The sequence below is a fragment of the Sturnira hondurensis genome, unplaced genomic scaffold (genome assembly GCF_014824575.4).
Source record: "Sturnira hondurensis isolate 20B ecotype Veracruz unplaced genomic scaffold, ASM1482457v3 Scaffold0020119, whole genome shotgun sequence".
Lineage (NCBI taxonomy): Eukaryota > Metazoa > Chordata > Mammalia > Chiroptera > Phyllostomidae > Sturnira > Sturnira hondurensis.
This window is the reverse complement of record NW_028092750.1, coordinates 6,474,016-6,500,085: the sequence shown is the minus strand read 5'-3', so window position 1 is coordinate 6,500,085 and position 26,070 is coordinate 6,474,016. Positions and strand designations below refer to the sequence as shown.

General features: G+C 52.3%; 1 protein-coding gene across 4 annotated transcripts; it reads left to right on the top strand.

Moving 5' to 3' along the window:
* Positions 1-1,861: 1,861 nt before the first annotated feature.
* On the top strand, positions 1,862-23,341 carry TPM4 (tropomyosin 4). Of its 4 annotated transcripts, none has more exons than XM_037028674.1 (9): positions 1,862-2,046; positions 6,954-7,079; positions 11,586-11,719; positions 14,080-14,197; positions 14,759-14,829; positions 15,763-15,838; positions 17,870-17,932; positions 18,015-18,084; positions 19,085-19,341. In XM_037028674.1, exons 1-9 carry the CDS (start codon positions 1,933-1,935, stop codon positions 19,165-19,167), a joined length of 855 nt encoding a protein of 284 aa, XP_036884569.1. In that variant the 5' UTR covers positions 1,862-1,932; the 3' UTR covers positions 19,168-19,341. The 4 variants fall into 4 exon arrangements, with proteins under 4 accessions (XP_036884569.1, XP_036884568.1, XP_036884571.1 ...); XM_037028673.1 differs by lacking the exon at positions 19,085-19,341 and adding an exon at positions 22,060-23,341 and having other exon boundaries at positions 1,863-2,046; XM_037028676.1 differs by lacking the exons at positions 1,862-2,046; positions 6,954-7,079 and adding an exon at positions 7,331-7,583.
* Positions 23,342-26,070: the final 2,729 nt, after the last annotated feature.

Here is a 26,070-nt window from a genome sequence, read left to right as displayed (position 1 = left end):
CGGCCCGGGGTGGGCACTCAGCGAACAGTAGTCCCTGACCTGCCCCTGGACTCCACGCAGCCAGGACGCGGGCAGTGGGTTGGAGAAGAGATGGAGAAGGGTTGGGGCTGGGCCTCCTTCGCTCCCCAACATGGGGAGAAATCAATGTCCTCAGAGCATGAAAGGTGCAACAGAATGTTCTGTTTGCTACCATTTTGGCCCCAATACCTTCGGGTGGAGGAGTTCTAACCATGATGGAGAGAAGGGAGCTAACCTAAGAGGCAGTGAAGGAATCAGGATGGGGACGAGGGAGCTGAGAACTCTGGATCTTGGCCTGACCCCTGAGTGCCCCAGAGGTGCTGGCTGCTGCCCAGTCTTTATCCCACTCCCTCTGCGACTCTGGGCAGGAAACACAGAAGTCTCCATCCCACACAGAAGTCTTGGTGCTAGCCTGGGAGTTCAGGGGTCTGTTCAGGAAGGCTTCCTGGAGGAGGAGTCATCCAATCTGGGTTTTGAAGGATAATTAGAAGTTTTTTAGTTAAAGAAGTGTATGTAAGAGAGACAGTGTGAGTGTATAGAGGGGATTGTTTATTTTCATTAATGAGGATTTTGTAATCTTCTGGGTGCCAGGTGCTCAGGGGCCCACAGGCAAGACAAAGGCACAGGCCTTCTCCAAAACGACTCAGCCCAAAAGTGACGCTCATATAATAACAATAAAGGTAATAGCTCCCACATTCTGAGCATGTGCTACTGGGGCTCAACCTGTGAGAGGTTCTCTGTGTTTGTCACGTGAATGAATCAGCAAACAAATCTTTCCAAAGGCAGTGAATCCTGCCCCAGTTCCTGGAGGACAGAAGGAAGGCACAGTGGGCAGAGGGGACCACAGGTGCCAAGGCCTGGGAGTAGGAGATGGCAGCCTGGCCTGGGAGCTCTGCTCTCTGAGTTGGGGAGAGTGGGCGGTAGGCAGGGGTGGGGTGGGGGTTGGGCAGGAGTCCTGAGGGAGAGGCTAAGGGGCCAAGGTCTCCTGTTCCTGTGGGTGCTGCCGAGCCACCGCGGATTCTGAGCTGGGGAGGGAGGGCATCAGGCTCTGATCTGGGACTGCCTTGACCTCTGAGAGCTTCTGAGGGAAAGACAGCTGGAGTCCATTTCGCTCGGGTGAGTTGGATCCACGGGCGGCAAGGTAGATAACAGAGAGAGGGAGACATGGAGAAGACAGAGAGAGGGAGAGAGACATAAAGATGCAGGGAGAATGGGAGAGACGAAGAGATAGGGAGATAGAGGGAAGGACGTGGAGATAGACTCAGACACAGAGACAGACACAATGACAAAAAGAGAGAGAAAGGCAGAGACAGAACAATAGAGAGAAACAGAGATGGAGGGAGAAGATGAGGAGACAAAGACCCTCCAGAAAGAGGTGGGAGTGACCCAGGGAGGACCCTTGGGGCATCAGCAGGAGATGGGATGGGTGCCTGACCCCAATTCCTGGGGACAGTCCCCAGAGGGGAGGGGAAGGGAGAGCAGGAGCCTTCCCAGTCCACTCCGCACCCACCCCCAAGCCCTCTTCAGCCCTCCCAACCACAGATGGGGAAATTGAGGCCAAGCAGCAGGCCACCGGGGACCCTCCTGGGCCAGCACTGTGCCCCCATGTTCACAAGGGACCTGTGTCACCATGTTAAAAATGGAAACAGGTCGGGCCTTTTTTTTTTTCTTTGAGGAAATCCTAGGTCCAAATAAGGTATGGGCTGCAGGCGACTGGTACGCTGGCCAAGTCCTCCTGAGAGAGCAAGTGGTGGCTGGCCCGGCCAGCCTGGGCTTGGGCCTCCTCCAAGACGCGCCCAAGCAGGGCGGCACCCCCTGGGGAGGCTATAAGGGCCTCCACTCCACCCGGCTGTTCACTCCGTCCCAGCCACAGACCCCGCCACAGACCCTGCCACCTCACCCCTCCCACCAGCCATGGAGGCCATCAAGAAGAAGATGCAAATGCTGAAACTGGACAAGGAGAACGCCATCGACCGAGCCGAGCAGGCTGAGTCGGACAAGAAAGCTGCTGAGGAGAAGTGCAAGCAGGTGAGGGGCTGGCCGCAGGGCCGCAGGAGCCTGCCCAGCGCCCTCTCCAAGCTGGCGAAGAGGGAGGCTGAGGGCCGGGTTCTCGGGGACCTTGGTACCTGGAGGTCGGTAAGGGGAAGGGGGTGATGCTCCCGTCAGGAAAGAGTAGGCTATCGGGGTCTTCCCGGAGGGGACCCTGGGCTAAGAGAGGAGTGACAGGACACACCCAACAGGGCCAGTGGGAGCCAAGTGAGTAAGAAGGGACGTTTGTGCGTGCTGGATGTGTGTGTGCAAACGTTAAGGGTGTGTGTAGGTGTGTTGGGGTGGCTCTGTCAGTGTGGGTGTATATGTACTGGATGGGATGGTTGTGGGACACTGTGTGTACGTGTGTTTGAACATTTCTGTGTGTGCACAAGTTGTGTATGTATTCTGGAGTGTGGAGGGATGTGATCGCTGTGAAAATGAGAGTGTGCAAAGAGAGGTATGAGCATGGAGCAGTTGGAAAGCAAGTATGAAAAAGTGTGGATGTGTTTGTGAGTCTAAGTGTGAATGGTGGTATCTGTGTGCAGTTGTGTGTATGGGGGAGAGGCTGGCTCTGTGTGTTTGTACAAAAGTTGGCATGACTAATGGAATATGCGAGTGCCAGGGTGTGTGTGTGTGTGTCCAGGTAACTGTACTGAGGTTGGCCCTTATGTGCTTGGTGGGGGTTACTCTTTCTGTTGGTGTGTGTGTGTGTGTGTGTGTGTCTGTTAAGGTGAGGGTGGCAGTTCAAGGCTTGTGTATGTGTGGGGGTGGGTGACCCTGTGCCTGTGTGACTGTGAGCCTATGGGCCCACACTGGTGACTGCCCTGGAAGGGTGGCCAGGAATGGGTGTGAGGTGGGGCTGGCTGTGACTGGCTGCAGGGGAAGCTGGGTGAGGCAAAGGATGCCTTCCAATGGCTGGGCATGGAACCCAGGTCCCCAGAGGTCCATTTCCCCATTTCCCTGGCAAGTAAAGGAAGGCTTGGAGACCGAGGTGAGTGGAGATTTGAGAATCTCATTGAGGCTCTGCTTGTCTGGGGTGCCTGCTGTCCCTGCTGGGAACTCGGCAGGGCAAGGCAGGCTGTCTGTGGCAGGCAGAGGTCCTGGACTGACAGCTTTGGGGATGAGAGTCCCAGTAGGCTCCAGCAATATGGGTACATCAGGTAGTTATTGGAGAGGCAATGGCAGAGCCTGGGCTGGGCGGTCCCAAGGCCATGGCTTGAGGCCGGGCTGAAGTCAGTCAGTCGTAGGGGTCTAAGTGGCCAGAGCAGCTATAGGAGGAAAGAAGGGGGTTATGCCCCTTCTGTGGTGCCCTGCCCCCAACAGGGCTCATCTTTGTCCGGGAGTCAATTGCCAAGCTCTCAGGAGTGGCAAGGTCTCAAATAAGCCCCAGGAGCTGCCCAAGATGGTGACACCAAGTGCCCAGCCCTGCCTATCCCCGGCAAGGAGAGCCTGGCAAGTAAAGCCAGGCTGAGCTCAGACTGGCCCTGTTTGCAGCTTTGGTCACTGAGCACCCTGGAGCAAAGGTCTTTACCTCTCTCTGTGCCTTGGTGTCCTTGTGTGTGAAATGGGGAAGAGACGGTGCTACCTCCCTTGTGGTGCCTACGTAGGTAGATCCCTTGTCATGGCACCCAGCACAAAGTAAATGTTCGATAAATGCAGGGCTGTTTCCTGCCCCTCCCTACTTCCCCTTTGAGCTCCTCCCTCCCCCTCCATCCTGGGGCTGTGACACATCTACACTGGTCTGCTCCAACTCAGCCCTCCCTGTCACAAAAGTCCCTCCTCCTTCCCTGTGCCCCTCCCTAACAAACACAGACACCCATCCTGTGCTGTCCCTGAGCTGCCTGCTTCCATCCATCATGCAGCCCTCACGGTTCGGGGCTTAGCAGATAAAAGCAACTTTATGCCTCTAATTTTCACTAAGGCGTGAATGACTGATATAGTATGCTCTACCAAGGCAGACTCAAGTTCAAAAGGCAAGGCTCCTCAAAGCCCCCAGGAAGCTTGTGGCCAAGGAGGCAAGGCCAGGTTTTCTACCTGGATTTTCATTTTGTTTCTTCTTTCTCTCTCCCCTCAAGGCGTCCCACTGGGGTAGACCTGTGCGCAAATCCAGGCTAGATCATCTAGCTTTGTGACCCAGGGCACATTGCTGTGCCCCTCTGAGCCCTCCATGTTCTGATCTGAAAAATGGGGGCAAATGATGCTTCCAGTGGCTGGGCATAAAACCTAAGGCCCCAGAGGTCCAGAGCAAAAGCCAGAGCCCCACAGGGCCAATGGCCAGTCCTACCCTGGAGCAGAGGCAGGAGGCGACGAGAGACTCAACTTACCCAGAGTACCCTATGCTTCAGAGGAGGCCAGAGAGTGTGGGTCTCTGGACCAGCCTGGCCTTTGGGGACCCTACAGCAAAGTCCCCATTCCAGGCTCCTCCTAACTCCCCACCCCCACCCCTATCTTTTGAAAGTGGAAATGGGACGAAGAGGCCCAGCCTGCCTGCTTCCTGCCCGCTCCTCTCCCAGGGCAGTGACATCCGCCACAACTGGCCTTTGACCCCACATCCTGACTCAGCCCTGCCTGAAGCCCCTATTCATGGGGACTAAGGTGTGCAGTCCATGACCTTCCCAGCTGTTTTACAGCCAGGTAAACGGAGGCCCAGAGAAGGAAGTGACTTGTCCGAGACCTCCCAAGCCCCTGCCCTCCCAGCAAGGTACTACACACCAGCCCATGCTTTGTGTGTGGATTCCAGAGGGAAAGGAACCGATTAGTGTCAGTCGTATTTATTTTTTATACCAACTCCAACCACAAAAGGGTTTGGGGTTGAGTCGTTGATTCATTCTGAGAACTTCCTCCAGGATTCCGTGTTGAGTGCCCAGCCCCCTGCTGGGTGATGCGGAGGCAGAGTGACCTTATTAGCCTCAGGCCTGACTCCCAAGGAGCCCCAGGCTGGGGGAGATGGAGCCAGATGTAGAGGGACGCCCCTGTCTCCATGGTAGGGCTAGGCCATGGAGGGACAGGGACTGGAGGGTCCAAGGGAGTGGCAAGGGCTCTGCCCAGAATAGGACAAACCACCCAGAGAAGGGGCTTTGGCACTGGGTGTGGAAGGTCAGTGGGAGGAGGGTGTGCTGAGCAGCAGGCACAGTACAGCCCAGTGGTCAGCAAACCAGCTTGGAGTCAGTCTGACAAGGGTTCAAATCCCCCATCTGTATGACCTTGGGCAATCTCCTTCCTCCTTGGGGGTCTCAGTTTACCCTTCTATAATACTCGCTGTCAGTAACAGGCCTGGCACATTCTTAACGCTTCATAGCCCCTGCCCACTTTATGCCAGTGCCCACCCACTGTCCAAACTTCCCCAGAGGAAGTCATCAAAACCCCAATCATCTTTGTAGCTGTCGGGGGCACTTGGATACCACCATGTCAAGGCTTCCATTTTGCAGAAGAGGAAACTGAGGTTAGAAAAGGGGGCAGGGGTCGCAGAACTGAGGCTTGGAGTCAGGCTTCTGGGCTCCTTGCCTAGAGGTAGAGGTCACGCCCACAGACTCTGATTTAGGCCTGAGCTGCTGCCACCCTCTCCCTCCTCTGATCCTCTAACCCCTAACCCCCTCCCCACTCACCTTGGGACAGGGGCCTTTTTAAGAATTTGCACACACACACATTCCCACACTTTGCACACCTTGAGAATGAACATGTAACCCAGATCAGAGTCGTAGCTTGATCTAAAAGCTGTAGGCACAGCAGCTTTTACAACAGACTGTTCAGGAAGGAAGAGAAGGAAGTCAGAGGGATGCAGGGAAGCAGGCCAGGCATGAGGCCCTGGCTAGAAGTGGGTTCGATTCCTGTGCTCTGTGGCCTGGGGAAAGCTAGTCTGCTGCTTTGGGCTTCCCGCTGTGAAGAGACCACAGGAGGAGGAAGGGGGGTGGGCCGGCCAGGGCAGCCCCCTGGGAGCATGGACAGAATCAGGAGTCAAACTACCAAAGGTATAAGTCAAATCAAAGCAGGAGCCGCACTAACCACACGGCCCAGAAGTAGGACGAGGGGGAGGGGCCACCTGGGGTCGGTAGAGATGGTTTCCAGAGCTGGCCATTGACTGGTGTGCTGGGGGCAGAGATGGAGAGGTGGGCTGTGTGGTTTCTATCCCATAGACCTGAGCTCCTCAAATGGGGGCATAGGGAGGGGGCCAAGACTCTCAGGAGAAACAAGGGTGACTCAAAATTTGGGAAATGCAGGGGACATTTTTATTAAAATGAACACGATCGAGATGCCTAAGAATTGAAAAGATTCCACCTGCGCTTCAGAATAAAGTGGCCTTTGAAGGGTAGCACTCTTCTAGCCAAACCCCAAAGTCCAGGAGTGGTGGGGTGTCTGAGCCCTTCAACTTTTTCAGGGTGTTTTTGTGAGGCAGTGTGAGAACCACTCTTTGGGGTAATGGGGAGCCATGACAGGTTCTAGGCAGGGGGAGGACAAACATACACTCAGGTTCCCTGGCTGGGGGGGTGGGGTGGGGTGTGCAGAACTAGAGGGGGATCAGCTGGAGACAGGGACAGTTCAGGCCTACAGTATGAGACTCCCCCTTTCAGTACCCCAGATCACGGGGAGGCTGCACCCCTGAAACAGGGATGCAAACTGAATGTGTGAATCTGGGAGACAAGCCAGTTTCTCCAAAGCTGTACTAGAGTCCCCAAGAGTATTGAGGGACCCTCAAAAAGATAAGCACATCTGGTCCCAGGACAAGGAAAGATGTGAACATTATATTCACACATAGCATTCATTGAGTGGTGCATAGTATTGTTATCTCCTGTTTTACAGATGAGGAAACAGGCCCAGAGAGGCAGAGGACTCTTGTGAATGGGGGGGGGGAGCCCCTGCCACGGGACATGGCCCCCAGACTGACACGTTCCCCACTCTGTCCCCAGCTGGAGGAGGAGCTGACGCATCTTCAGAAGAAACTGAAGGGGACGGAGGATGAACTGGACAAATACTCAGAGAACCTGAAGGACGCACAAGAGAAGCTGGAGCTGACCGAGAAGAAGGCCTCGGACGTACGTGCGCAGGAATGCGGCCGCCGGAGGCAGGGCCGGGCAGGAGCCCTGGGCAGGGAGGGAGGAAGAGGAGGAGGAAGGGGAGGCGGTGCCTCCCTGTGCTTTCTCCAAATAAGTCCCGAAAAGGGGCACTTTCCAGCAGCTGCGGCCAGCGGTGCCGACGTCAGGCCCTCCCCCAGCGGTGCTGACGTCGGCGGCCGGGCCGGGTGACCTCATCGCCCCGACGGCGGCCCGGCCAGGGGCGGGGAGGGGCGGGGGCGGCACCCGCGAAAGCAAAGGCTCGGGGGCTGGGGCGCGGCTGCTGCAGCTTTTGCTGAAGCCGAGTCCAGCCAAGCCAAGCGCCCGCTGCGTGCGCCCCCGCGCCTCCGCGCCATGGCCGGCCTCAACTCCCTGGAGGCGGTGAAACGCAAGATCCAGGCGCTGCAGCAGCAGGCGGACGAGGCGGAGGACCGCGCGCAGGGCCTGCAGCGGGAACTGGACGGCGAGCGCGAGCGGCGCGAGAAAGTGAGAGCCGCTCCCGGGCCCCCGCTCCGGCCTGCGCGTCCCCCGCCCGGAGTACTCCCCGGCTCCCCGCTTCCCAGCTCGCCCCGAGCTCCCTCCTTTCTTCCCTTCTCCCAGCGCCTCACGCTTCCCGCGCTCCCGCCCACCGGCTCACCACCGCAGCGGCTGTCCGCCTCCCGCCGCCCTCCGATTTGCCCGCCTTCGCGCCCTGGAGCCTGGCCGCTCCCGATCGCAGACCCGCCAACGCCCCCGCCCTCCACCCACGCCAGGGGGCTGGCTGCTGAGACCCTTTTCTTCGCCACCCTCCTCCTTCCCGGGCCTAGGGCTGGGGAAGGAGCGCCGAAGCCGAGTCGGGAGGGGCCGGCGGAGCGGGAAATGGGGGGATGGGGCCTAGTGCTCCTGCGATCCCGGAGTAGGGTGGAGGCACCACTCAGCCTTCGGATTCGGGCTGGCCTCGGGGTCCGAAGGGTGGGGGGGTGGATACCCACGGCTGCACCTAGAAGCGGGAAGTGAGAGTGGGAACGAGCTCCCATTGTCTGAGGTTGGACTTGGGGGGAGGTTGCGTAGCACTTTCTCTGCTCTTCTGAGGCTTCCTGGCTCCCGCTGAACTTTCCCAGCTGTTCCCAGGGGCGCGGCAGCGACGTGTCTGCTCCCGGCAAGGGGCGGAAGTTCAGCCCCGAGCCCTCGGCCTTTCGTTGCCCAGCTGGTCCCTGCGGGAACCAGGGCCTCCAGAGGAACCCTGCCTTTTCCAGATGATCTTGGAATGTTAGCACGGGGCCCTAGACCCGCGATCGATCTGTGTACCTCTGCTGCTTGTCACAGGGCCTGGGGCAGATAATGGGGCTGAATGAAGAGAGGGCCTTGCCACCCTCTCTATCCCCTGACTGTCCCTCGGGACGGGACAGATGGTGGCAACCCCTGGGGATGGGGAGAGCTCTGGATTCTACTTCCATCTCCTACCACTGGGTACTTAGGAGAGACCCTTAGGAGAGAGTCTCCCCGTCTGTAGAGTAGGAGTGATGATAATGGCGACTCCCTAGGGTAGTTTGGAGCCTCGCAGGAGTAGAACCTCTCTGCGTGCATTTGGCACATAGTAGGTGCTCGATTCCTGGTCCCCGCCCCGCTCTACCCCCAAAAGAGCTCACAGTCTAATGGGGATGAGGGGAAAGGACACACAAGGCTGATTTGCATTTTAGTGGTGTCTGTTCTTTCTGGGATCGTGGCAGGGAGGAGGCCATCCAGCTTCAAAATGGAGGTTGAGCTGAGTCTTACAGAATAAATTAGAATTTTCTGGGACAGGACACCCGGTGGTGGAAAGACTCAAAGGCCAAAAAGTTGAGGGAGGGGGTGGAAGCTGAGGGACCCCGAAAGCTGGAATGTTGGCACTCAGGGCGGAGACCCCAGAGGTGGGGAAGGTGGAACTGCCTGTGGGTGTTGAGCCCCAGACTGCCCCGGGTTGGCCTGAGTGGCAGCCTTTAGTGCTGGAAGCCTCCCACAGTAGCCGGTTTGGCCTCTTTCGCACACGGAACCGCCGTAATCCTCCCTCTGATCTCATCCCAAGTCATCTCACTGGAGGACAATTACTTCTGCTTAAAAATGGCCCTTAGCCACAAGCCAAGGCAGGAGTGGGACAGTCCATTCGGGAAGAAGGATTTTTTTGAAAGTTGTACATATCTTAAAAAGTTTGCTTTTCAAAGCATGCTTCTCTGGGTCGGGAGGGGAAAAGCTTGAAGAAAGTTCCTGGGCAAAAGGAATGGGGCCCGGTTGGGGCGGGGCGGGAGCCCTTTCTCAGTCGCCTGTAGATAGCCTGTAGATAAAGCCAAGGGCCGGCGTGTGGCAGACTTCTGGGGCTGCCTCCAACAGCTGGTTTCATTTAGATTTTTGTGTGATTAACCGACGTCTTCCTGTTCCTTGGCCACATGTATCTAGCAAGCCTCTTTTACCTTATAAGGGAAATCCTTTGTAGAGTGTAGAAGCTTTGATTGCAGGAAGGGGTGGAGCCCAAGATGACTAGCAGTGACTAGCAGTTTTTCAAAAATACATACATATATATGTATATGTATGTATCCAAATAGATGAATGCATCTCACAACTCTTTGAATTCCAGATAGTTGAAAATGTGCCCAAATCGTGGTTTTCAGGATTCAGAATCCCTGACATAAGGAGCTGCTTGGTCTTTTTTTCAAAGAAAACTTTTTTTTGAAGATTTTATTTCTTTTCTTTAGAGAGGAAGGGAAGGAAAGAGGAAGAGAAACAATGTTTGGCTGCCTCTTGGGCGTCTTCTGCTGGGAACTGGCCTGCAACCCAGGCATGTGCCCTGACGGGGAATCGTACTGTGATCCTTTGGTTCGCAGGCCCAGGCTCAATCCACTGAGCTACGCCAGCCAGGGCCAAAGACAACTCTTAAATCAGGCACCTCTGTATGATCTTAAAAATCAATTCCTTGGCTGCTCATGGATATAGGATTTCTTAACGGAGTGACGAAAATGTTCTGGAATTACATAGTGGTGTTGGTTGTACAATGTTGTGAATGTACTTAAAACGCATTGGGAAGAGGTAATTCAGTTCCTGCCCCAGCTGCTGAAGGAGTTAAGGTTCATGTCATTTGGAAAGAATGAAAGGCACTCATTAGGAGGAGTGGGTGACATTTCTTGACAGAGTTCGTCAGTGGTTTTTAATGGAGTCTCCAAACTGATGTTTCAGAGGAGGCTGCCGTGGGAAGCAACTGCGGGAGCTTCCCCTGCCTCTGCTGCTCGAGCTTGAGCTGAGAGAAGTTGCTCCGTTCTCTGTTTTGCAGGCAGCTCTGGCCGCACTGTATCACCCCAGATGTTTGCTGTGTAAAGGAGCAGGGGAGGGAGTAGTTTCCCACGGGTTTTTACAGCCTGGGATGTATTTTTCTTGATGTTATGATGCTGGTGTGGCTTTACCTGAGCCTTCACGTCTCCCCTCGGTTGAGCCCTGTTTGTACCCACTCTCAATAGCCCTTCTTGAGTGTGGCTGGCCTTGGAGCCCCCCCTCAACCTTTGAGGTTCAGGGCACAGGCTGAGCAAAGGAAGAACCCTGGACGGGTGCACAAGAGGCCATTCCTTACTGATTCTGTGGCACTGAACAGAACTCCTTCACCTAGCGGGGCCTCTCTGTTTTCCCCTCTGTAAAATGGATGAATCACACGCGGATTAAATGAGGTGAAATCATGCCTGTTGGAGCTGCCCTTTAGTGGGACTCGCCAGGTGCCCGGTACACTGCCTCGCCCTGCGGCGACAGTCCTCACAGCAGAGTGGAGGAACAAGGCAGGGAGGACTAGGATAGGATAGGAAGGCTCAGAGCCGTGAGGCAGCCAGCCTAACGCCACGCCACGTGGCTACAAATTGGCAAAGCAAGCCAACACTTTCTGATCCTGGAGTTCTTTTAGGCACACCCCCGCCATGTTTCCTTGGGGAAACTCCCGGAAAAGCCAGCAGCACTGTTCAAGTGTCTTCTCCATGCCAAGATTTCTTTCCTATATTTTTGTCCCATCATCTCCTGGCCAGACTTACTTAAGGGTGATGTTCCATCTGGGCTGCCTTCTTCCCCTGAGTGGACAGCCAGGATTTAACTGAGGGTGCTGTATTCTTGCATTACCTTGCCATTGAAGTAACCGGGAACAGACCTGATTGTGTGATAGGGTGAACTGGGTCCCCAGTGGCCTCATATTCTAGGAATCCCACACACACAGAGGCTAGCACTGTCCTCTCCCAGTGTACGGGATACTTGTTCCTTGACTACCCATCCTACACTGGGACACACACTGTCCCTGCTGAGTGGCAGGTGTTCCCCTACGTTTTCGGGAAAGATCACATAGAAAATTCACATTCTCCGGAAAAGTGTGGATTCCTCGCTGCCTGGATTCCTGGGTGGGCTCTGGGGTCGGGGGGTGGTGTTAGCTGAGGGGAGGGCACTGTGTGAGTGGGGCTTCCACTGCTGGCCTGTTACCTCCTAACCTGGCCGCACCTCTGACCTCCCCAGGCTGAAGGGGATGTGGCAGCTCTCAATCGACGCATCCAGCTCGTTGAGGAGGAGTTGGACAGGGCTCAGGAACGACTGGCCACAGCCCTGCAGAAGCTAGAGGAAGCAGAAAAGGCTGCTGATGAGAGTGAGAGGTAAGGATACGAACCCAGCGCTGGCGATGGCTTCTGGGACGTGGAGATCTGCGTGGATGGCCTCACGGAACTGGGGCACGAGTGGGTGCGATCACACAACATGAACATGCGCAGATATGTACTTGTGACAGCGCCTTGAAAGCCGTCACACTGTATATAGAGGTGTTTGTCGTTGGGGTGGTGACGGAGAAAAACTCCCTCCAGCAGCGGAAGGGAGAACAAAGAGGGGGCAGATATAACTGCAAGTATGTCTGTAGTAGTGGTCAGTTTGCAGAGGCTGAGGCTGCTGTGTGTCTCATTCATGTTTTCAAGACATCAGTTGCCAGGCTGATGTGAGAAGGAAGCGAGTAAAAACGCGGGACGGGCCATGCATAGATCATTGTGGACAGTGCAGTCGTGCAGGCTCTGGGCTACTGGACGGCTACAGCAGCACGTCAGGGACGCGCACGAACTTGCCGCTGACAGTGCTCCTCACCCTCGTGGCATGAGCCCTGCATTTCTGGCTCCTGGGTGCTCCGTCTTCTGGAGTGTGGCAGTTTTCTGGCACAATTCTTGCAGATTGTGTGATTCACAGAAGCAGCCACCTCTGTGCTGTAAGTGGGTTCCTTGGGTGGCGACCGTGTGGGCCAGGCCAGTGGTCGTGTGTGCCTAGCACACGATTCCACCAGAATTCTCACTTGACCCCTCCGCCGTGGTTTTCCAGAGGAGTTATTCCTGATTGTGCTGTGGTGACCAAAACCAGAAACTAGAAACCAACCGGGGCGGGTGGGGGCAACTAACCGGGCCCTTGGAGGTGTACTCTGGGAGTTGCCCAAGCAGGAAGTTTCTTCCCGTGCAGTGGAACAGCCCATGCTGAGGTTCAGATCCCAGGGCAGGCTCTGCTTCAGCCACTTAGAGGGAGGGGGGCCACAGGAGGTGTGAGGGTTCCATCACAGGGTCTTGTGGTGGGGCCTGGATCCGCTGCTGTCTGAGTGCACTGTCAGATCGGCCTGGCTGGATGTGTCCATTTCAAGACGCCCCCAGGGCAAACCCTACAAGCCTAGAATTGCCCCTCACTTGTATCACGTCACCAGGAGCCTTTGGTGACACTGATGTTAGAGACTGATGTTTTTGGTAAACGGAATTCTATACTTGGGATCTGGAGGGTCTAGGTTCAGGTCCTGCCACCACTTGCTGTTTGGCCCAGGGCAGGTCACTTCATCTCTCCAGGACTGCAGTGGGTTTTCCATGCTCACTTACCTGCTGATCTTGAGTCCTTGTACAGGTGTGCAGGGTGTTGCGACAGCTGGGAATGGCAGTGACAGCCCAAGTGGAGGTGTTTATTAGACAACAGAAGTATGTGCTCCTTGGCTCTGGGCAGGCACTAGACATGTCGATTATGCCTCTCACGTGACCCCCACTGGGGACCTGGCCCACAACCCAGGCAGGTGCCCTGGCTGGGAATTGAGCCAGCGACGCTTTGGTTCCCAGGCCCACGCTCAATCCACTGAGCCACACCAGCCAGGCTGGAGGTGCTGAACTTAACCTGGATCAGTCCAAGCAGTGCAGGCCAGAGGGAGCTCATTTCGTGGTCAGCCAACTGAGTCATGGGGACTTCCTGCTCTCCCTAGGAGGGATCATTTTCCTTATCCCTCACCTTGTTGGTATCCAGCTCTTACCTGAACTTCCCACTGCAATCCCTTCATCGTCCCGATTTCTACTCACTCCTGTTTTTAAAACCTTCCAGTGGTTTCCTGTCCCCTTAGCTTAAAACCCTTAGCATGTATTTCAAGTGCCCAGCCTACAGTCTGGCCACCCCGACCTCCTGCTGCGTTGTGTCATTTCTCTAGGGCTTTTTCCATACAGTGAGTGCCCCCACTGAGGAATACCTTTCCCCTCCTCATTCACGTGTGGACTGTCTTCTGGAAAGTCGTCTGTGACACACACACGCCACCTCTCCCACCGCTGCAGGACTCAGCTTTCCCATGCAGACAGGCGCGCACCTCTGATCACATTGTGGTAACAGTTGGAATAGAAGTATGCCCTGTCACTAGGGAGAGGTGGTTTAGGATTGGGAGCACGGACTCCGGAGCCAGACCACCAGGCTTGAGGCTCAGCTCTGCACTTACTAGTTATATAACCTTGAGCAAGTCACTTCCTCTGTGAATGGGGACGATGTGCCTGCTACTTTGTGGGGTGGTTTTACGTTTAAGGCACTTAGAACAGTGTCCGGCGTTCAGTGAAGGTAAAAAAGTGCATGTGAGCAGCTCCACGGTTTCCTCTTTGGAGTCTGGTTCTTGGCAGATGTCTGAGCAGTGCTTAGGCGAGCAGGCGCGTGGAGGTATGTGATGGGGCGGTAATGACCAGGTTGCTCCTTGCAGAGGAATGAAGGTGATAGAAAACCGGGCCATGAAAGACGAGGAGAAGATGGAGATCCAGGAGCTGCAACTCAAGGAGGCCAAGCACATCGCAGAGGAGGCTGACCGCAAATATGAGGAGGTGAGTGGGGCTGGCAGATGGCAGTGGTGGCAGGAAGTGGGGAGGAAGTGGATGTGTGATAGGGAGATCCTGGGACCGCCCAAAGGAAGCTCTCGGGTAGGTCAGCTGTCCATCTGTATCCACATCTGTTTTTCCAGAGACACACTTGGCTGGGAACTGTGTCTTCCACAATGCCGAAAGGTCCTGGGGAATTCTGTGACGCTTGTCTGACTTGGGGAAATCAACTGACCAGATCACTGTTTGTCCCGCAGCTGGGTATTTGAGTGCAGTTTGGCTAAAACTGGGAATCGTGGTCCCCAGCTGTGGGCCTTCAGACAATGGAAGCTCAGTGCCCCTTCTGCTTGCCTCCATGGTCTTAGCTCTTCCTTCCCCTCTCGTCTGCCTCTCTCCTGGGACCCAAGGGAGAGCGTGTTGATGGCCTCCAGGACAGAGTTAAAGGAGCAGCAGAAAGCCCCTTGGTGGCAGACAGTCTGGGTGTGGCCTCACAGTGTGCACTGAGAGCGCACCCTACTAGGTGTGGCTGTTGGGGTCAGTCTCCCACCATCCTTTCTGTCTCTGCAGGTAGCTCGGAAGTTGGTCATCCTGGAGGGCGAGCTGGAGAGGGCAGAGGAGCGTGCTGAGGTGTCAGAACTGTGAGTGGAGGGGCAGGGCTGAGCTGGGGTCGGGGGGCAGCAGGCAGCTCAGCTTTTGGTTCAGAGCCAGAGGGATGGCTTTTGGCCAACACCAACCAGGGCCTCCACTCAAGTGGATGGGCATCTGGGACTTGTTGCTCAGTCCCTCCTTGCTCTGTGGCTGACAGAGAGGTGGCAGCCCTTTGTCCTTGCTGCCCATGTCTTGACTCCTCCCGCAAAGGTATTAGGAAACAGAGGTGAGAGAGCTGGTAGTAGAGAAGCCCAGAAGCCTCATTCTCCCAGAGAGAATGTCTCACTGGGCAGTGCTTTCTTAGCAGAAAGCTGACCAACAGGTCAGCCCCCACCTCGCCTCAGTGTTTAAATGCTTTGCTCCTGAAGTCATTATTTGGCCATGATGCATTCTGGGGCAGGCAGGGTGGGGGGCGTGAGAAGCTTGATCAGAATCCTGAAAGCTCCCAAAACCCCCAAATCCTCTCCCCTGGGCCCTCCAGCTCCACGGAGCACCCTGCAGCGCTCAGACGGGTCTGGTTCCACAAGCCCATTCTGGGCATGCTTCCTGGGGGGTTCGGTGTAAACTCCCACTGCTGGTCAGTTGCTGTCCCCCAGCCTCCCGCTCTCCATCTCGTCCTTACACCTTCCGGGGGCAGCCTCATCAATCACGGATTCCACAGTCCCTGTTGCCTCAGCCTTGGCGGGAGCCCAGGAGCGCTGCACAGACCTTCCCCAGGCTGCACGGTCTGCCTGCCGCGCCTTTGCCAGGCACGAGGGGGTTTTGCTAAGTACACAGTGCTCCAGCTCAGGAAAAGCCATTAACCTTTTCCCCGCATTCCTTGTGGAGCCTCCGGGCATGTGTGGATTCCTCCTCAGGAAGACTGCTTTTAGGGGAATTGCCTTCTGTAGGGGATGACACAAACATCCTTTATCTTTGTGTAGAAAATGTGGTGACCTGGAGGAAGAACTCAAGAATGTCACCAACAACCTGAAGTCCCTGGAGGCTGCCTCTGAAAAGGTTGGTGGTTGGCTTTAGTTGGAGGGTGATTGGCTGGACTTGTTCTTTCCTTCCCCAAGGTGCCCAGGAGCATGCCAGGCTCTCAGGGATCTGACCTGTATTCACTACCAGCAGCTGCAGAGCTCAGCAGCTGGGTTCTCCCCATAGAAAGAGATCTGGTGACTGCGTGTCCCTCTTCCATGGGGCTCGCCACCATCTCTTGTCTCCACTTCTTAGGAGGTGGAGATAGGGTGTGAGATTGATACCTGCTCAGCCTCCTCTAGGGAGAGCCGAGCATCATCCTGTAAACACAGAGCCCCTGCCCCACTTGAACCCCTCGGTTCTTCCAGAGATACCTTCTCGAGGATTGAACAGCAGATGTCAGAGGCGGAATTGGGCTTTTTAGGCTGAAACAGTATCCAGAGCGGTCCCTACAGGGTGGAATCGCACGAGGAGCAACATACAGTCTTCCTCTGCCCACCCACTGAGTTCCCCGTCCTCATCCCTCCCTCCTTGTCCCCCTCCCACTGCCCTCCAGTGACACTGAACCTCCATTTCCCAAACATTCCGTGTTCTCTCATCACCTCAAGTTCTTTAAACCTGTTGTCCATTCCGCCAGGTTGGCCTTTCCTTTGCTTTTTGCTTGATAACCTCCCGTTCATCCTTTAGGCCTCTGCTTAAATAGCACTTCTTCCGAGAAGCCTGCCCTGATTGCTTATCTAGGTTAGGTGCTTCTTGGCTTCATGGCCCTACCTATGTCTTTTCCTATCACAATGGTCGATCTCATTTATCATGATAACTCAATTAATTGCATGCCTTCCTTACTAGATTGTGAACTTTAAGGACAGGGTCCATATCTGACTTCTTTACAGCTATATCATTAGTCCTATCCTGTGCTCGGTATGTATTTGATACCAGGATATGTGCTGAATACATACAGTCCAGGTGTGCAGGCCAAGTGCTGCCTGAGGCCACGGGACAGATGCTGCAGTGCCCACGTGGCCTCCACTCCTGTGAGGGCTCAGAGTCGAGTGAGGAAACTGACAAGATAACAGGGACAGAGGGACCTTGTAAGGTTGGGAAAGGTGTCACAAGGTAGTGACACCTTAAAAAAGCTGTAGACAGGAGGCGAAGGACAAATACCATATGATCTCACTTACCAGTGGAACCTAATCAACAAAACAAACAAAATAGAACCAGAGACATAGAAATAAAGAACAATCTGACAGTGAGCAGAGGTGGGGGTGGGGAGAGGGAAAACTGGGGAGAGAAGGGGAAGGGTCAAATCAAGGAACATGCATAAAAGGACCCATGAACAAGGACAATGGCAGGGGATTGAATGTGGGAGGTGGGGGCGGGCAGGGCAGGGGAGAGCAATGGGGAAAGAAAGGGGACAACTCATTGAACAATGATAAAAAAAATTTTTTAAAGGGCTATAGAATATGATGATGGCCAGGAGCTCAAATTCCAGAGTCAAGTTCCATCCCTGGCTGGGGCACTTGCTAGCCGTGTGACCCTAGACAAATTGCCTGTTTACTCATCTGAAAAATGGGATTGAGGCGATCTAGCAACATAGCAAGCAGTTGATAAATATTAGCTAATGTTAATCTGAGTCAAGTCTCGAAAGACACATGATTTCTAACAGGTGATAATGAGAGGAACATTCCATCCTTAGGAATGTGATAGGCAAGAGCTGGGAGACTAGAGAGAACGCAAAACTGTGGAGGAAAAGGCGGCGGCCCCTTGGGGAGGTTGGTGGGAAATGAGGTTGGAAATGCAGGCCTGAAGGGCCTTGGACAGCGGGCATTTCCATTCAGTCATTGGCTCCAACTTCCTCACACTGTGTCTCAAGTTACCAGCTCAGCACCATCCCAGAGTAGTCTCCCACAGGGTGTCTGAGTTTGGTACTCAGTTCTGCCTGGAAAGGAGTCCGCTTCCACTCTGCTGCTTAGGTGTGTTCAAGCACACACTTGACTCCAAGGAACAGGGGATGGGCGTTCTTTATCCTTTTTTTCTCTCCTTTTAAAAGCAGTGTTTTGGTTTCTCCCACAGTATTCTGAAAAGGAGGACAAGTATGAAGAAGAAATTAAACTTCTGTCCGACAAACTGAAAGAGGTGAGCGATCACACCCAGCAGGTTGTGTCTGTCCAGGGGCTGGTGGTAAGGCAGCCACAGTGACTCCAGTCTTTCTCTTTAGGCTGAGACCCGTGCCGAATTTGCAGAGAGAACAGTTGCCAAACTGGAAAAGACCATTGATGACCTGGAAGGTATGAAATTACCATCTGATTATGTATGTTCTGCCTCCCCTACCTGAGACATCCACAGAGAGTTGGGGGAAGTCTGTGCAGGGGCCGAGCCGGGCTGTGTTCAATTTAGGGAGTCAAGTGAAGAGTGATGTCACTTCTGGAGGTCTGGAGCACTAGAATCAATAGTGCAAATCAAATTCAGACGTGGGTTGCCATTTTCGAGAAATGAAATACCTCTAGTTAATTAGCTCCACATGTGAGTACAAAGACCCAAATATGGCTAATTTAAAAAAAAAAAAAGAAGAAATCCTTAGAATTTTCTTCCATTTCCTCATTTCTGAGAGGTGCCTTGCATTTTCTAGATGCCTTGCATTTTTACAGAAGCTCTCTCCCAGAGAGCTCAGAGCTTATCACTGTATGAGAAAACGGAAATACAGAGAATGTAGAGACTAAATAAAGACTCTAGTCTGCAAGCCTGATGCCCACAGATCCCAGAACTTCTTGTGGAGTTCCAACTTTTAAAAAAAGTTCTGTGTCCTTCGTGAGATAATTTGGGACTTCCAGATCTTGGGGTTCAGACAGAATCTCCCAGGCTGCCTCCTTCGCCCAGAAAGGGTGCAAAATGCATACCATGCGTCCCGAGTTCGGTTTGGGAAGTGAGGTTTCCACATCCAGGGAATGCTCCCCTTCCAAAATGTGAACCAGGTGACATCACTGAAAGTCAGGAACAACCCAGGGCAGGAGACTGGTGAGGAGAAGCTCTGCGTTTCTGGCCACCAGTCTTTCAATGGTGCGTTCTAACTGATTCCCTGCACAATCTCAAACTACTTAGAAATCCCTCTGTCGATCTTTTGTTTTCTTGTTTGTTTTCCATATGCCACAACTTCCTCCTAGTTCATGCTTTCTTTTCTCACTTTTTTTTCTTTCTCTCATTGCTCGCCTGTGGCACACCATTCCGACCCTCGTGCTCTGTCCCCTGTACCTCTTCTGAACTCTCTCCCTGGGGACATCTACCCTCTAGACGAGCTGTATGCTCAGAAGCTCAAGTACAAAGCTATCAGCGAGGAGCTGGACCATGCTCTCAACGACATGACCTCTCTCTGAGAGGCAGCAGTGGCTGCCCTCTGCCCTAGCAGTACTGACCGTCTGCCTTCTCACTGTGCTGCCTGCACTCCTATGGGCTTCTACAAGCCCCCCCTTTCCTCCTCCGGTTTGATCCTTCAGGCTGCCTTCTGCTGTGTCTGTGACCGTGTGCCCTTAATAAAGACAGGCGACCCTTCTATTCTCATTTCCACTTGCCGCTTTTGAGCCGTAGTAGCCACGACGCTCTTGACTGTGGCAGCAACCGAAAGTGGGTGGTCCACATGAAGAGCTCATTTCAGAAAGAAAATTGTGCCCACATGATTCTCTGCTGATGACGTGAAAACAAAAGCCAGCTTGGCACAAGCTCGCAGACTCGGGGTTAGCTAACTGTATCTGCATGCCGGTAGCTGTTTTTCCTCAAACAGAAATTGTTTGGAGTGGAAATTCATCCACCCTCTTAAGGAGCTTCACAGAATCAGCAGAATTTGCAGAAACCAGCAAGCTTGTGTCTAAAAAGAGGGTACCCTTGAATGGGGTTGGCTCTACGGATTCAAACAGCGGCCATGGCATTTTGGTCTCTTCATTCCTTTCTGCGTTTGTTTCTGCCCTACTCTGAGAGCGGTGCCTGGGGTTCCCTCCGTGTTCCTTGTTCACAAGCCATCTCTCCAGCTCCCGGTCCCGGGAGGAAGTTCCCTGGGAGGAAGTGCCCGTGTGAGGCTCTCCTCTATACCTTGCCCTTAGGAAACTACCCTGCAAGGAATTACAGAGCATCCCACTAGTGGGGAGAGCGAGTGGAAACTGCTGGAGTGACAAAGAAAGGAAGGACCCTACCTGAGCTCCAGACAAAGTTGCCTGAGACACTAACATCTGCCTCCCCTCGCACCTGAGTTACTAGAACCAGGAACCTCATCTTGGTTGAGGAAGAGCTCATAACATTAGCCTGCGGGTATTAAAAGGCCACATTTATAGTGAGTGAAACCTCATAGATTTTTCCGAGAGAGTCCAAATTTCAAAGTCTATTCAGTCTTTCCCTGCCCTCCACCACCACTACCTCAGACTGCCCTCGTAACTCTGACCTGTCGATATCCTGCTACTTCTTCCAGACTGCCCCTTGAACCTGAAAATATCATGAAAGTCTCCAACTAGCATCAGTTTGGGGTCCCTATAGTTTGTTATTCCTCGTCCTATTTGATTCAGGTGGGCACCTCTGTCCCGATTTTTCTTATAGTCATTGGTCCAAAATACTTCTCCCATAAACAACCCTGAGCGTCTCCCTGTTTCTAATTGCCGTTCACCAGGAACTCCTGCATAAACCACTCCCGTCACACGTTGCCACACATCCCCTCTGTGTGGGGGTGGGTGTGTTTTGCATGCTCTCTCTGTGCATTTGTTCCTGGGACTTTCCGGCCATTTGTAGCCTCCACCCTATGAAATAGCTGTAGCCCTGCCTCTCCCATCATTCTGTCTCACTAAGCACCTCAGTAGAGCCTCATGGACAGGGTGTGGGGCTGTGCAGATCACCTACTACCTGTGGACCCTTTGCGGGTCTCAAGGGCAATTACAGTAACACTTTCCAGGAAGGTTATTTTATCTCAAGCCTATCACAAAACAGATGCCAGGAATCCGGTGGCAAGGCGAAGTGAGGTCAGGGTTTGTAGGTGGGGACCCTGGGTTCAGATTCTAGTTCTGCCACATTAGCTGTGTGGCCTTGAACAGCCTGCTTCCCTTTTCTGCAAAATAAAAATGGTATCTTAGTTAGAAATGGTTTCACTCAGTAGTGGACATTCGATTACCACACATCCTTCCATACCGGATAGGCCTGGCTCACTGCTTGATCTCTGGGGGGACCCTCGCCAGTCAGAGTGGTGTGGTTTTGAAGTGCCTCATTGGATGAAAGTGCCATAGTTGTATTTGAAAGGCTGCCGTCTTGTGCACTTTATTTCCTTTCTGGAAATTTCCATGCTGATCCTATCACATTTTATGGGCATTTTGCTTCCCTTCAGTATTTTAATGAGTCTTGGCCTAGTCCCTTATCAGCCATCACTCATGGCAAACCAGTTCTCCCTTGTCTTCCGTCACGCATAGTTCTGAATGGCATCTTAACTTTGTTTAAAAAATGTGTTTCATCAGCTCAATCACTTAATAACACACCCGCAGTCTGGCTCCAATTTCAGTCACGTTGCATATGCCTGGGTTTGACTGCATCACTGTGAACACATAGATACAGTAACACAATTATACTTGGAAGTTCAGCCATTCTCAGAAGCTCCAAAGGAAAGATGGGTTACAGGGCTATATTTTCCTCCCAAAAGCTCAAGGACTAATGAACTGGCCTTTAAGGGTGGAATGTATTGAATCACCCATACATATTTAGGACTAAAATCTTAGGTTTGTGTAACACTTTCTAAGTTCTGAAGCATTTCTCATATCTCAGAGTAACTCACAGTGGTATTGCTACCCCCATTTGACAGATGGGGAGACTGAGACCTAGAAAGGTTAAATGGTACAGCCGGGGCTTAATCTAGGTGTTCTGACTTGAGGGTTGCCAGATATAGCAGATTAAAATGCAGGACGCTCAGTTAAATTCGAATTTCAGATGGGCAGTGAATAATTTTTTGGCATAAGTATATCTCATGCAGCATTTGGGATATGCGAATACTAAAAAACTTACTGTTTATCTGGAATTCAGATCTAACTGAACACCCTGTGTTTTAATCCGGCAGTCCGATCCGACTCCCAGATTTGGTTCTTGAGCTTTATTATTCCATGATGTCCTGTTATAATTAAAATGCAAAGTCCTTTCTCTGCTATGATTTCTGCTCTGACAGTATAGATTTTAAGAAACCATTTTTCCCCTACCTTTAACAAAGATGCTTATTAATTTCTTTTTCTCCCACTCTTAATCCTCACCAGAAAAACTTGCCCAGGCCAAAGAAGAGAACGTGGGCTTACATCAGACACTGGATCAGACACTAAACGAACTTAACTGTATATAACCAAGTACAGAAGAGTCTTGTTCCAACAGAAGCTCTAGACCTCCGTGTCTTTCTCTTCTCTTGTAAGAAGTTTCTTTTGTTACCGCATCTGTGCAAATTATGAATATCTGACCAAATATTTGTATCGGAGAAGCTTTGAGCACCAGTTTAATCTAATTCCTTCCCCTTTTCCCCCAAATGGCACCAGATTTTTCAGCTCTATTTTTATTCTTACATTGCATTTTGATTCTAAGCTAGGCAGGGTGTTTCTTATTGAACAGACCGAAGGCATTTGGTTCCTGGCAGATTAGGCAAACCCACGCTTTAAAAACACAGACTTGAACATCTAGTCACTGGTCAGGGTGAAAGGTCGAAGAGCAGAACTTCTGGGCCACCCTTGCACGCACTACAGGAGGCCAGGGACCGGCACACTAAAGCAGTGGACATTTTCCATCCAGAGCAGAGAAAGGGCGTGGGGCTATTGTGGGAAGCCATACCCATAGATAGATTAACCTAAGCATTCCCTTTTCCACACTCTACCGTGCAGAACAAACATCCTCTGAACAGTCAACTTGGGAATGCTTGAGAAATAGCCATGACATTGACTCCGACATGAGGGCGCCCACTCAGCAGGAATGAATATGGTAGGATTCAGTCCTGCCCAGGAAGCCGTATCAAAAAGACTGCTAGCCATCAACAAACAGCAAGAGCATTTTTCCCTTGAATGTTAAGCAGAGGGGCCTCTCTGGCCGTGGAGGTGAAGTAACTGGCCTGACTTCATCTCTCTTACTTTAGGGAATGGTAAATTGAAGATTTACTTATCTAGGACTTTAATGCCTTTGTCAGGACCAAGTTACTAAAAGACCAGGAAACTCCTGATTCAACTGGATATGGAGTATTTTATAGACAGGGCTGCACGTTCGGCTTTGTTGTACTTTCGTTTTTTCAGTTAACATCTCAGCCGAAACATTCCTTATTCCCCAGCAGTGTCGGGGGCAACTCAAGTTTACAGTTCCAACTAAAAATCGCCCTGCTTCTAGTTTACCCAGCTCCTCTGCCCCTCACTCCTATTTATTGCGCGTCACACTACCCAGGAGGTACACTAGCAAACTGTGCAATGGAATAAAGTCCACACTTCTCATTTAGATTCTTGCAACTGTATCATATGTAATGGTATCACTTTTTCTACATTTTGGTCAAATAAATTTTTACATAAAGTATAATTTGTGTGAATTTTAGAATGTGTGGGGACATATAAAACATTTTGGTTCAATAAATGAATGGGATGGCGAGATAATTGTACCATGAACTCAGCAAATTTTATTTATTGGCTTTACACCACGATTTGATGATACGCGGATTATAATCTCTTTATTACAGTGAGAACACGTTGGCTCAGTAACTCAAATGCTCCTATCCTTTGTTATCTTCAGCCCTGAGCCAGGCTGTGAAGAGTGAGTAGGATTTTCATAGATAGGCTGGAGCAGGAAAGAGAGTCCCTGTTGCTTGAGTTAGGAGAGCACAGGCCTGCCCAGGAAAGGTTGTCTGTCTGTGTGTTGCTTATACAAAGGAGAGGAATGGGAAAGCTGGTAGGTAGGCTGGATCCACCTTGCTGACAGCCTGGACTTGATTTGGTCAGGAGTGGAGAGCCACTGAAATCCACTTAGCATTTATTTCCAGGAAGGACTAAACAGGATAGACTAGAGGCAGGGAGACCAGTTAGAAAGATGTTTGTATTGTAGTACCTGTCATGGAATAAGAAGGAAGAAGTGATCTGAAAGATGTAATCTTAAGATTTAGCACACTGGATGGCAGGAAACTTAAGAAAGTGTCAAAGATGACTGCAGTTTAACTACCTGAATTGCTTTGGTATTTGCCTCAAGATCAGATCTTGAGGAAGAGGGCAAGGGAATGAAAAAGAAGTGAAAGCCTTTAAAACAGGGGTGTCAAACTCATTTTCACCAGGGGCCACATCAGCCCAGCAGTTACCTTCAAAGGGCCGAATGTCATTTCAACTCCTTAACAGTTTAGGAGTAGTTACATTTATACAGTCCTAAAATTACATTCGGTCCTTCGAAGGCAACTGTGAGGCTGATGTGGGCCCTGGTGAAAATGTGTTTGACACCCCTGCTTTAAAACACGGATGCAGTATGCAAACATTTCTGTTACCAAGTACAACTGAAAATGTTTCCTGCTGTTCCGCATCTAGCTGACACTGACATTGTTTCAATGGTAGATGAGAATGTTGATAAAATACAACTGCCCTCCTCCAAGTGCCCTACCACTACTAGACAAGTTTGTTCTCCCTTGCCCTACTGCCTTGGGCTGTAGTCTAATCAGGGTATTATTTTAGTCATCCTTGTGCCCCAGCACTTAAGTGCTCAGTGTTTATAAACTGGCCTGTCTCAGCTCTTGGGGAGTTCCCAGTCCATGAAGTATGGGTGGAACACAGGGTGCAGTTAGGATCTGGTTGTGTGGAGGAGCTTGCCCACCAGCCACGGGTGGATATTGGGTGAGTTTTAGAATGAGCACACTGCAAGGTAGAATGTGGATTAGAAGATGACTGGGGAGACCCATGGGAGATGTGACGATCTGAGGGGCGATTGGGACAGAAGAGCAAGATTCAGTAGCTGCTTAGAACCTCTGAGAACCAGGATGGGTGGAATGAAAGTCTCAAAGACAACTTGGGTTTCCACTGGAAGGTAATTCAAGATAAGCTAGTGTGAGATGAGGTCAGTTTTGGAAATGCTGAATTGGAATGACTGGCCAGTCCAGTGGCACATATTGAGAAAGCAGTTGGACACGGAGAGATGGCTGGGCTATGGAGTCTCTAAGTGAGAATCAACAGTGTGGAGAGATACTAGAAGCCACAGGGGGAGTGAGTGAGGTCACCCAGAAACTGCAAACAGATACGAAGAACCGTGAAGCACACAGACAAGGAACAAGTAGAAACTCCCCTAAAGACTGCAAGGGAGTTTGAGAAGCAGCACCCAGAGAAGAGGAGGTGTAGGTGGCAGATGAAGAAACAAGCATATAAAATGGGGAAAATGGCAAGAAAAAGAATTTCTGGAGTCAATAGCATCAAATACCATGGGGGGCAGGGCTGAAGCCTACACAGTGGTCTGTGGCTTTGGTTGCAGCTTTTCCTAGACAAGATTAACAAAATGAACTAAAGTGCAAGGGCCTGAGGCCGGCTCTTGAAAGGTCCTGTTTGGCTTTCTGATGCCCAGAGTGAAACGAATCGGTGAGCCCATGCAGGAAATTTGGACCATCTCTGAGAAGCAGAAAACCCTAGCGATCAAGAAGCTTCTCGGCCTCAAGCTGGTGGGTGGATGGGAATCCAAAACCCAACTTGCCCAATTGGGGGCCTGAGAGAGTCACTTAGCCTCTTTGGCCTGTTTTCTCACCATAAAATGTCGTTAAACAGTAATTTCTACCTCAGTGGGTTAGGATGGGGATTAAACATTTTCGTTGGGGGTCTTGGGTGGGTTTTTTTCTTCTTCTTCTTCTTCTTTTTTTTTTTTTTTTTTTTTTACTGTTTCCACCACCGGCAGGCACAGAACCAACGTTCCTAAATACTACCTGGAAGTCTCAGTATACTAACCCACTGGGCTGGTGCTGAGCCCCAGAAGGCTGACTAGGTTGGGGCGGGCGAAGCTCTAGGGTAAAAACTGGAGGCAGAGTACCCTGGACAGCTTCTAATAAGGTCCGAGGGAGGTCCTGAATTGTCCCCGTTCGCTCAGGCGGCAAAGGCTTGGGCTCTTTAAAGAGGTCCTGGTGCTATCGCCGAGATACCGGAGCACGCCTTGGGGTTGCCTCTCTACTCTCCTCTGCGGATTCTCCTGGCCGAACAAGCCTCCAAATCCTGCCGCCCGAGCCGCCCGAGCCGCCCGAGCCTCCCGAGCCTCGGCGCCTTCCCGCGCTCTCCTAGGCGCCTAGAGAGCCTGCG